Source organism: Lycorma delicatula, chromosome 2 (assembly GCF_047948215.1).
Source record: "Lycorma delicatula isolate Av1 chromosome 2, ASM4794821v1, whole genome shotgun sequence".
NCBI lineage: Eukaryota > Metazoa > Arthropoda > Insecta > Hemiptera > Fulgoridae > Lycorma > Lycorma delicatula.
In genome coordinates, this window is record NC_134456.1 from 10,005,926 (window position 1) to 10,018,478 (window position 12,553).

The 12,553-nt window shown below is 31.4% G+C and overlaps 1 protein-coding gene across 3 annotated transcripts in view; it reads left to right on the forward strand.

The window, feature by feature from the left end:
- LOC142320111 (uncharacterized) overlaps positions 1-12,553 on the forward strand; it is a 470,415-nt gene that overhangs the window by 345,854 nt on the left and 112,008 nt on the right. For all 3 annotated transcript variants that reach the window (XM_075357791.1, XM_075357793.1, XM_075357792.1), the window contains exon 2: positions 7,243-7,466. In XM_075357791.1, coding sequence (XP_075213906.1) covers positions 7,257-7,466 — 210 coding nt within the window. In that variant the 5' untranslated portion in view covers positions 7,243-7,256. The remainder of the gene's footprint in view (positions 1-7,242; positions 7,467-12,553) is intronic.

Here is a 12,553-nt window from a genome sequence, read left to right on the forward strand (position 1 = left end):
CCTATCTCCGTTACTTTTTAATCTTTACATGGAACTAGCAGTTAATGATGTTAAAGAACAATTTAGATTCGGAGTAATAGTACAAGTGAAAAGATAAAGATGCTACGATTTGCTGATGATATAGTAATTCTAGCCGAGAATAAAAAGGATTTAGAAGAAACAATGAACGGCATAGATGAAGTCCTACGCAAGAACTATCGCGTGAAAATAAACAAGAACAAAACAAAAGTAATGAAATGTAGTAGAAATAACAAAGATGGACCGCTGAATGTGAAAATAGGAGGAGAAAAGATTATGGAGTTAGAAGAATTTTGTTATTTGGGAAGTAGAATTACTAAAGATGGACGAAGCAGGAGCGATATAAAATGCCGAATAGCACAAGCTAAACGAGCCTTCAGTAAGAAATATAATTTGTTTACATCAAAAATTAATTTAAATGTCAGGAAAAGATTTTTGAAAGTGTAAGTTTTTGAGTGTCGCTTTACATGGAAGTGAAACTTGGACGATCGGAGTATCTGAGAAGAAAAGATTAGAAGCTTTTGAAATGCGGTGCTATAGGAGAATGTTAAAAATCAGACGGGTGGATAAAGTGACAAATGAAGAGGTATTGCGGCAAATAGATGAAGAAAGAAGCGTTTGGAAAAATATAGTTAAAAGAAGAGACAGACTTATAGGCCACATACTAAGGCATCCTGGAATAGTCGCTTTAATATTGGAAGAACAGGTAGAAGGGAAAAATTGTGTAGGCAGGCCACGTTTGGAATATGTAAAACAAATTGTTAGGGATGTAGGATGTAAAGGGTATACTGAAATGACACGTCTAGCACTAGATAGGGAATCTTAGAGAGCTGCATCAAACCAGTCAAATGACTGAAGACAAAAAAAAAACAGTTGCATTTTAAAATTTAAAATTAAAGTTTTAAAAAACTGATATTTTACGTACGGGTCACGTTCAGATCCCCTTTTCTGGGGCTTAAAAATTTATTTATTGGAGTAATTATTTACTTTAATTGTCAGCCCGAATTATGCATTGTTAATCAATTTCGCTAAAATAATCACAGTTTACTTTTAAAAAAAAGGAAGGGTACCATCGTGCCTCCTAATCCGAAATCATATCAGATCTGGCACATTTACCCAAATATTTTTGCCAAATTTCAACACTTTTGTTCAACGGGTTTAGATATGAAGCAAAAACTGTTTAGAAATAATCCTGAATATTCCTCTCACCTCGAAAACCGACCGGCTTAAAACTTTGAAATTTTAGCCCTCTCTCTTTTTAGGTAGATTTCATAACAAAGCTTATTTTGTAATGGGTACCACACGATTCGACTTCCAGAAAACTTCGACATATCTTCGCGCTTCACGTCCCCCAGACCTAAAAACCATCGTCAGCTCAAAAATTTATATATACATTAATACATATTTCACTTTCTTAGGGACACGATAACTGCCGTAATTTTGCGCCAATCACTTTCAAATCGATATATAAAATAAGACGATCCAAAATCTCAGTCGAGTTTGCTAATAGGCAAAATCGGACCATGAGGGGTGGAAATGAGGGGGGTTTAGAAAAAAATAAAATATCGCCATAACTTTTTTATTAAGGAAAAGATCGAATTCGTTTAAAGTTCCTACTATTTTTTGGATAAGGTTGTAAAACTTAACTAAGTAAATTTTTTTGATATCACCAACCGTAGGCCCAGAGGATGGAAAAAATAGGATTTCGGAAACAAAAAAAAATCATACCTCCCTTAATAGGAACAGTATCGAATCGGTTTAAAGTGGTCGTTAGTCCTCTAAACACTACCTAAAACTTTTGTCTGAGACAAGTTTTGATATGACCAACCCTTACGGCAAGTGATAACCAAAATGTTGCTGGAATTGTAAGAAGATGGGGCTTGTCGTATGCTAAACATGCGAAACTTTTTTCACATGCAACCACTGTCATATTGAGTAGATTTGAAGTTTTTCTTAACTTTAAGGTGGAAATCTTTTTTATCCCCTACTTAGAACCGGTGAAATCTACCTATGCCTTCCGGCTTGCCGAAAGGAGTTTTTTTTGGACAAATTTTGCCCAAAATTTACTTCCATCAATATCCTAAACAGAAATTGTTTAGTGTTCAACAAGTCCGGAGATATTATTCAAAATACAGGCCAACACACGAACACATCTTTCGGAAATTTCTATAATTTATGTTTTAGGGCTAAGTGGAAGTTGTAACTTCAAAATTTTAATTCCGACAAACGAAGTTTGTTTTGGCCAATCCCTGTACTTTTCCTTAATAGCTATGCTTTTATAGCAGAAATAGAGCTATAACTAGGAAAGTAATATTTTTTTTTTTTGTTAAAATATCTCAAAATATTAATTTTTAAGTATTTTCAACTACATTTTATTGTATCTGATTTAGCACAGTATTAAATTTTTAATAAATTACTGAATATTTTTATTTTTTTATTATAAAATAAGTAACAAATAAAGTAAAGGAAAAACAATTTTCAACACTGTCACTGGGAGTAGCGTTAAATGTTTTAAAATATAAATACTTTTTTTTTTTATTTTTTTTTTTATTCCTCTACTCCCCTGGGCCGGACCGACTTGATGGTATTACACCACCTAGGGGAGTGTCCGTTACTCTAATTAGCCCTCCCCACCTACCGGTAATATACCGGCATGGCAGGTCGGGCTAACCGAACCCATCGGATTGGTCTAGTGGTTAACGCGTCTTCCCAAATCAGCTGATTTGGAAGTTGAGAGTTACAGCGTTCAAGTCCTAGTAAAGCCAGATATTTTTACACGGATTTGAATACTAGATCGTGGATACCGGTGTTCTTTGGTGGTTGGGTTTCAATTAACCACACATCTCAGGATTGGTCGAACTGAGAATGTACAAGACTACAACACTTCATTTACACTCATACATATATCATCCTCATTCATCCTCTGAAGAATTATCTAAAAACGGTAGTTACCGGAGGCTAAACAGGAAAAGAAAGAAGGTCGGGCTAACCGGTGGCTCTTTTGAGGTTTCTTTCATTTTTTGTCCTTTATGGCACCACACCATACCTCAATGCCGTGGTGTGGTCCATGGATCTTTTGATATTTTTTATTCCTGCCAAACACACCCAAGGAGTCCTCAGCAGATCAGTGAAACCAGCACACCTAAGCATGCTGGCTCTCACTGCTGAGGCTGTCCACCCCACCTAACAAACTAGTACCCCATATTTCTTTCGTCTATGTTCTTTTGCTTTAAAACTGTTCTTATGTAATCAGCAACCTTTTTCCATTTTACCTCACTATCAAGCGTATAGTCAACTATTTCCTTCGGCGTTTTCCCTCTAATACCTGCATACTGCCTTAACTCCTGCCATTTGTGGCACCTCAAAATGGTATGCTCAACAAAATATAAATACTGTTAAAATTTAACGTCAGTCAGTATTTTAGTTTTTAATAACTGAAACAAATCATTCCAGTTGTATAGAACTAAAAAAAAAAAAGTAGAGTAAATTGTTCGTACATTAATTCCAGCGGAATAAACGGAGATTGGCGCATAAAACATAAAAAAAAATGGTTTTTGCCGTAAAAATTCAAACGAGATAAAAAGAAATTACAGTCATTTGATAATGTATTATTTTGTTTACAATCACAATTTATTTCATTAAAATAATAATAGTAATAATAGTATAAAAACAATTGATGCTGGCTTAGAATATAAATGATAAAAAAAAGGAACGGTAGGTGTAATTTACCATGTGACCATAAATCAGGCATGGTACCTTGCACGGACGCCAATAGCATTGAATTAGAAGCGAATGAATGGTTAAGTTGAAAGAACATCTTTATAACAGATCACGTTTACACATCACGACATTAACACTTCAATTGCACGGCATTGGCCTTAATAGCAATTCGCCAACTACTGCCATCGTTTAACGAACGACAAATATTGTATTTTTAAATATAACTGCCCTTCGCATACACAAATAAATAAAATGCACGGATACCAACATACAAGCATGTAATCACTAAGTTTTATTTTATATAAAAAAATAAATAAATTTATGAAAATAAATATTTGGCAATTATTAAAGTAATAAAACAAACTAAAAATTTTATTTTATTTTTATTTAAAAATCTGATGTACCTTGTTTTTTCTTCTTCTCATACAGTTTTTATACGACTGCCCTTAAATACTGTAATGTATTTAAGGTGTATGTATGTATGTCTGATCCACCGTAGCAGCTCAACGGCCGAACCGACTTAAATATATGAACCTACGTTGGAATGCCTTCGTTACCGGGAGTGTCATAGGCTATATAAATAAATAAAAAATATATACATATATATATACATATATATATGTATACATATATATATATATATATATATATATATATATATATATATATATATGTAATAGCGGAGATTTGCCGGCTGAAGCACAAACTTTAATGAATAAAATTAATTGTGAACTGCGATCCTCTATCACTGTATTAGCTTAGTTTGAAATGAATGATTTCAAATCAATCGAATAAATAATATTACAAAGATAATAGAATTAAATTTACATTAAATAAAATAGAGTAATATTAAATAATTATAAAAAATTTCAATTTAACAATAATGGACTGCGTGTGAGGCTACAACGATGAAGTATGCGAGCGCGTCGTGCGAGGTTAGACCAATCATCACCATCAATTGGTAACAAACGAGGTGTCACTGGGGCACTGTTTTGGCAGGTGGAATGGGATTCTATTATATCTCTGCAAACGATCCTCCGATTTTCAAAATTCAAACGGGATATTTCTTAGTAGGTTAAAGGCTAACTTTTGCATGCCCTTTACTGTTTAATTTGGGTTTAAAAAATTACAGTAGGGTTTCTTTTTATTAGAAGAGTTGAATCCGGGCGAAATTTTTTGCTAGCTGTTACTCGAAAACAAAGCTTATTCATACCTATCTTTATACAAACTTTTCTTCATTATTTTCACGGGTAGAACATGTCCTGAAAGTTTCTCCGTTTCTTCGTGGAACGCGCTGTACGAGTACATATAGAAATTAACATTTTTGCATCTAATAGAAAAAATAGATATGTGCACGAGACCGGTATACTGGCTTGGTTTATGACCAATAAAAGAATTCGAATGACTTAAATCCTACAATTTAATGAATAGTCTAAAAATAACGCTGCTACTGCTTTGACCTATTAAAAAGATTATGACATAAGGAAGAAAATCAACTTTCAAATTATTGCCGCCGCTATCTGGAATATCTTTTCTTTCAATTCACATAAAAGTTAATATAAGTGGTAATAACTATTACGTAAGTATTCTTGTGGTAAATAACAAAACGTTACACTCTGAACACACCGATTAGATAAAATTAAATAAATTCATTTTAATATAAAAAAATACCACCTAGTATTTTTAAAGATCGTAAGATCATAAACCATCTAAAGAATTCTACTACAAAAAACTGGTTATTTTCCTCTTATTTCATAATACAACTATAATCATGAAATGAGTTATACTATACTATTAATTTAGATTTTTATAATTTAAAGGAGTTAAAAAAGGTGCGTCACTATTCGCTTAAAATTAACTCCGCATTTCACCCCATTAAGGATGAAGCAGAAGGTTTTTCAAATATTTAAAAAGGGTGTTGTTTAAAAAAAAAAAAAATTAATTCATTCTCCGTAAACAGTTTACCAGATATCAATAAATTAATTTTAAATTAATCAAGAATAAAGCAACTGCTAAAGTAGCCATCGGCGTCTTTAAGAATTTCAGTAAAAATTACAACGAAAATATCTGTATAGTCTTATTTCATAATCTCATTATTTATGAATAATACATTTTTTTATGAAAATTTCATTTTTTAAATTTAATAATTTAATTTTATACATATTAAGATATATAACGCTAATTATTCTATTACATAAATACAAGATATATAGAATATTAAGATATTCCGGGTTTGGTAAATTAGTAACAAAGGGACGTGTATATCACAAAAATCTGGACACCACATGACTTCCTTGTATGCCTATTAAATTACACATATACGTTTTCTGCTGTACTTCACTTAAACTTACTTCATTTGAAAATGAGATACGATCCTCTACTCTAATTCTTTAAAAAAGTGGACAGTAACACAATTGCATTACGGTAGACACCACATTGCATCACATTTTATTGTGATGTCTGTATCAGCATTTTATATTAGTTAATATATTAATTTTGTTTCACGTCGCTCAAGTAGTTATGTGATGTAAGTGAGAACGTGTTGGACCCGTAACCATGCACACATCGGTTCGAATCCGAGTTCATATACAATTTTTTTAGCTTTTTAAATTTAAATACATTGATTTATAAATAATTAAACTCTGTAGATATTTTTGAATTAAAATGACATAAAGTACATAAAATTTGATTTCACTATTTTTTTTTTTTTTTTTACAATCAGAGGTTAATAATTATTAATAAATCAATATATTTAAAGTCAAAAAAAGAAAAAAAATGTATGTATTCGAACCGATGTGCCTTCCCCTTGTAAGATCCGAATATTTTATCGATTAAAATTTTATTTGACTAATAACTCTGGAATCAATGAAAATAAGTAGCACTTACATCGTTGAAAAGCTCTCAATGAGGGCTTAAATCTAAATGTTTTGGATTTTTTTGGACACTTTTGGTCCAGTCGATTGCAATATAAAGGAAAGCACCTTTCCTTTTGATTGCTAAATTTTGCATTTAGAACTGTTGTAACATTTACTTGTGGTGCACAAGTAAATGTTACAAGAGTTCTAAATCCAAAATTTCAACATTCTACAATCGTTTTGAGTTATGCGAAATAAATACGTACGTACAGACGTCACGCCGAAACTACTCAAAATGGATTCAGGGATGGACAAAATGGATATTTCCGTTGAAATCTGTACCGAAATTTTTCGCGATCACAATATTTCCCTTACTTCGTACAAGGTATAGTAAACGTATTGAGGATAAAATATTAGCGTACAACAGAAAGGAATAGAGAATAGCACCAAACCAGTCAACCAACTGATGACTCCCAGCTTTAAAAAAAATTAAATTAATTTTGCAGCATCCGTCAAATACGTTTTAACTATATATTTTAAATACATATTTTTTTAAATAAAGCGTGACGTCATAAATAACAGTATTATATATATATATTTTTTTTCTTTTCTGTAATAAGTAGCGTGAATACATTTATTTTGTTTACAGGCACATATTGTACAATGTTAATATCATGGAGCGTGGGAACGACGCTTATATTAGCGATAATATTATTACCATCCAGTTGGACAATACCATTACCACAACATTATCAAAATGTACGTCCACAAAATTTATATCAACATCATGATGACCAGTCACCGTCTTCCCTCGGATCAACAGATCAGCTCACACGAGAACAGTCGCAGAGGCTACGTATGCAATACTTAAAGGTAACAATCAGTTTATCTAAATTTTTTAATGGATGATTTTTATACAATATATATATATATATATTTCTTTTTACCAAATTAGTTTTCTATCCTGCACAATAGATTTCGTAAAATATGTATAATGTAAAACAGATTTCGATTTCCATGGAGAAGGAGTAATACATTAATCTTTCATCCAGAAAGTCCCAGTTAAAATCCAGGAGAAGCTTGGCTTTATAATTAACTAACGTTAGTCTGCAAAGATTGCAATAAATAATTTTTAAATTTAATAATGTCATAGAATTTAAACATTAATTAAATTATTTTTATAAAGCTATTTGTAATAAATTTTTCTCAAAATATATTTCTCGGAAAAGAACTGAAAAACGGAATGACGCCCTAAACCAGATACTTATATCGATTACAAAATTTTAATTTTAAAAACATGAAATAAGTAGTAATATATTATACTTTTCAGTAATAAGTAAATAGTACATTTTTAAAATTAATTTATCGTTACTGTAATTAATTAATGAAATAGTTCCCAGGAAAATCATACGGTTCAAATAGAGATGCATGACCAGTGCGAAAGCAATTACCACAAGTTTTTATATTGTTAGGATGTTATAATTATAAAAACAACGTTTTTTTTTTACATGAGATAAACATTTTTCGAAAATATTTAGATATTATAAAATTATATATTGTTACAGATCGTTAATTATATGTAATTTATTAATTGAATGAATTAAATAATCATAAAAAATAGTATCTTGAGAATTAGATGTGGACGGAGTTAAATAAAAATGGAATAGAATATTACTGATTGAAAATAAAAAAATAATTATTGTGTTTAATGAAATTAAAGCTATTTTTATGTATAAAATAAGGGTACACAGCGGAAAGTAAATTTTCAAACTTTACGAAGATGTAAATTAGTTGGGATCAAGATCTAACTCTTTTACGTTGAGATTCCTACAGTTTATATTCATGTAAATCTTTACGCATGTAATAGTTATTTACATATAAGTTTGAGTTAATAATAAATACAAAAAAAATCAATAAATTTACATAAATTATTTCTGCGTGTTTAAGTAGTAGTCTATAATAAAATCAAGAATGATAAGTATTTTTGATGTATAGTAGGTATTATAAAATCACATCCTACACCTTCATTACTACAAAAGCAGTTAAATTAGATATTCATGTTTATAGTTTCATAGTTATCAAATAACTTTTAATTTCAGCTAAATGAAACCAGATTATACGGCAATCTTCAATATTTAAAATTAAGAACAACATCCTTCATCTCTCAGTATACTCTTTAGCCTTTATCTAAATTCAATCTTCTATTTCTAGAAAGTTTTTTAACTAACAACGAAGTCCTTTGAATTCTTTGTGTACACCAGCGATGTTTTAGGTGTACGTATGTGCGCGCGCGCGCGCACACACACACACACACACACACACATAATATATATATATATATACCTGGGAATAAATAATGTTTATATATTTATATAAACCCACATACAAAGCAAATACTTTAATCAAAATCTATAATATAGTCAAGTGAATAACAAAAACTCCGTACTTTAATACACGGTAATAATTCTTTTTTTATTTTAATAATATTTGAATTCAAAATCAAATTACGAAAATTAGTATGTGTGCAGCATTAATCAAACTAAAAGACAATGAATGACACTACAAAATTCTGATGGATATTTCATTTAAATAGCATTTTAACAATACGTATAGCAGAACTTTAACAATAACAACGTTGCAGAATTTATTTTGTTTATGTTTTCCCCGGATCATAATAATAATAAACTTTAGAAATGAAAGCTAAAGAAGGCTTTTTTAATACTATAAGTAAAACAAAAACGATAATAAACAGAAAGTATAATAAATTTCATCATCTTCATAGCAATAAAAAAAGAGTTTATATAAACAACGTAATAAATCAGTCTACTTCTTGTTGAAGTGCTAAGGTGTCTTTGCTTTTCATCCAGAAGGCAATGGGTTAAATACCGGCCAGATATAGCATTTTTCATACGGCACAAGGTTTTTTATTTTATAAGTAATTGTAATTTGACGGTTAGTTAACTTGTAACTTCTAAAATAAATAAACATTAGAATTCCACCCGTTATCACTACGGTTCATCAAAATGAACTCGAGGAAATATCCGACTAAATATAATGCTTAGGGCACTCGAAATATTCTCAGCCTGACAAAGAAAACAAAAGATTTCTTTATCTCTAATGCTTACGTTGAAATCTGTTCAACTAGTAAACAATAAGCAATTCCCCCCTCAGGACCTAATGAGATGAGGATGATATGTACGACGTGTAGGTGAGGTGTAATTTTATACAAGCTCAGGCTGACCGTTCCTGAGAGGTGTGGTTAATTGAACCCTAACCGCTGAAGTATAGCGGTATCCCCTGTCTAGTATTCAAATCCGTATAAAAGCGACTGACGTTTACTAGGATTTGAACCTGAGAATCTTTGAATTTTTGAATTTGAAAATCAGCTGTTAAACAACTGATTTTCAACGACTTAACCGCTAGACCGGTTCGGTCTACTGGATTTCCAACTTTTAACTTTTCCAATACCCTCGGTGTATTAAGGTTTGTCCAGCTCGGCAAAACAGCTAATTGTTTCAGAGTTGACCTCATAATTTGAAGTAAATCTTCGTCCATCGCGCCGTTTTTAAGGTTTGGAAAGATTAAGTATTTGCTAGGAGCTAGATCCGGCGAATACGGTGGACGGTGAAGCACTTCGAAGAACCCAGGGCTGTGCGTATACCTGCATTATCGTGTTGGAAAAACACTTTCTTTTTAGCTAGATGTGGACGTTTAGTCTGCCCAGAATCTTTTAATCGATGCTACACTAGTGAGGTAGGTCATGATTCTCATTTTTCCAGGTATTCTATATGCATCACACCACGAAAATTCCCCCCCCCTAAAAAAAAAAAAACTGTAGTCATTATTTCTCTTGCAGATGGAAACGCGTTTTTGTTTGATGCACTTTCACCGTACCCCACTCATTGTTTATTCTCTGGTGGATTTACTAAAACCATATTTCCTCTGTTGTTATAAAATTTCCAAACAAACTCAGCGGAAATAATTTTAAACACCATCGAGAAGCGTTCAGTCAAATGCATTTTTGGTCGACTGTAAACAAACGCGGCACCTACCAAGCAAAAAAGCTTTACATCGTGTAAAATTTAATGGTCTATCGAGATGTTTGTGATGTCTCAGCTAGCTCGTGTCTTTTCAGCCAGCTATCATTTACTACGGCATTGCAGATTTTTGTGACGATTTCGTTGGTCGTAGCTGATTTTTGGGGTACCAAGTGTTCATCATTTTGAATGAATGTACTATGTACTCTACCACATTCAAATTCAGCAACCCGCATTTTTAGTCGAAAACGAAAGTTAAGAGAATCTTTCTTTTTCTTTTCTTTTCATTCTTTTTTTCTTTTTTTTGTAGGAGAAAGAGAAGAGAAACGAAGAGAATCTTTTAAAGTGGAATCGTAACATTTTTTTTTTTGTATTTCCGTCGAGGTTAAACTTTTAATACAAAAAAAGTAAAAGTAAAGTAAAGTAATCTATAATAGCTGGAATTTCAATTCTATTCATTTTTCAGAAAATGTAAAAAAACAACTGTTTGTTTTATTCGATTCCCACAAAAAACTAAACTGAAGCGTTTGAAAATTCGTAGTACGCTATCTAAAGGTTTATACTTGAGAAATATCAGTCGTTTGATTGTACTTGCGTCATCTCTTTTTCAGACCTAGAACTTTCCGAACATTCCTCTATGCGAGTTCGTAAATAAAATCAAGTTATTTTAATTTAAAGTTACCGCACTGTAAGTATATAAAGTAAAAAGTAATAATACAACTAATTAGCGATTGTAAATTTTCATTCAAGCCGTATGTTTGTTAATTTATAATAATTAAAGGAAAATGTAGCGATGTAATAATATAGATAGGCATAATTAATTGTTATCACAGTCGTTAAGTTATCTAACAATTTTTTCTACATTTTTACTAACCACAGAACTGTTGGACAAATATTTATTCAAAAAAACATTGGAAGGTATTTTAACATTACAATTAGTTAATACTAATCTAGGTAAGCGACCTAAGTTTGCCAAACGAAGTACGTTTTACGAGTTGTTTGTTGACTGGTATGTGGCGCGCTGTATTGAAATAATATTGAGGAAAAACAACTTTCGCTTGCCTATTATATGTAACAACTTTGTGTGTGTGTGTGTGTATGTGTGTGTGTGTGTGTGTGTGTGTATGTGTGTGTGTGTGTGTGTGTGTGTGTGTGTGTATCTGTGTGTGATATCCTAAAATGAACTGTTTGATTCCCCACTCACAAACATTTCTCTCCGGTCACCACTGAATGCCAGTCGCATAAAAAAAAAAAACAAGTTAATAATTTTACTAGAATGACCTGTTACACTTCAGACATTACTTTTTTAATATATTTTTTTAACTATAATTTATTATATTAAACTGTTTTAATACATAATTTTATATTTTTAAGTGTACCACCTTATTTATTTGAATCGGTTATCAGCGCGAATAGAATACGTAAATTACATTCTTTTGTTTTATTAAATATAATGAAGATGTAAAGAAAATAAAATTATAAATATAGAAATAAATCCAACTTTAGCTTTAAAACGTGTAATGTGCAATATTGCAAAGATGTAGCTTCGATGTGTAACATATCAACCGCTAAAAAATAACTCCTTACTGTAATTAAAATAGATTTTTTTTTTTGTCTTCAGTCATTTGACTGGTTTGATGCAGCTCTCCAAGATTCCCTATCTAGTGCTAGTCGTTTCATTTCAGTATACCCTCTACATCCTACATCCCCAACAATTTGTTTTACATACTCCAAACGTGGCCTGCCTACACAATTTTTCCCTTCTACCTGTCCTTCCAATATTAAAGCGACTATTCCAGGATGCCTTAGTATGTGGCCTATAAGTCTGTCTCTTCTTTTAACTATATTCTTCCAAATGCTTCTTTCTTCATCTATTTGCCGCAATACCTCTTCATTTGTCACTTTATCCACCCATCTGATTTT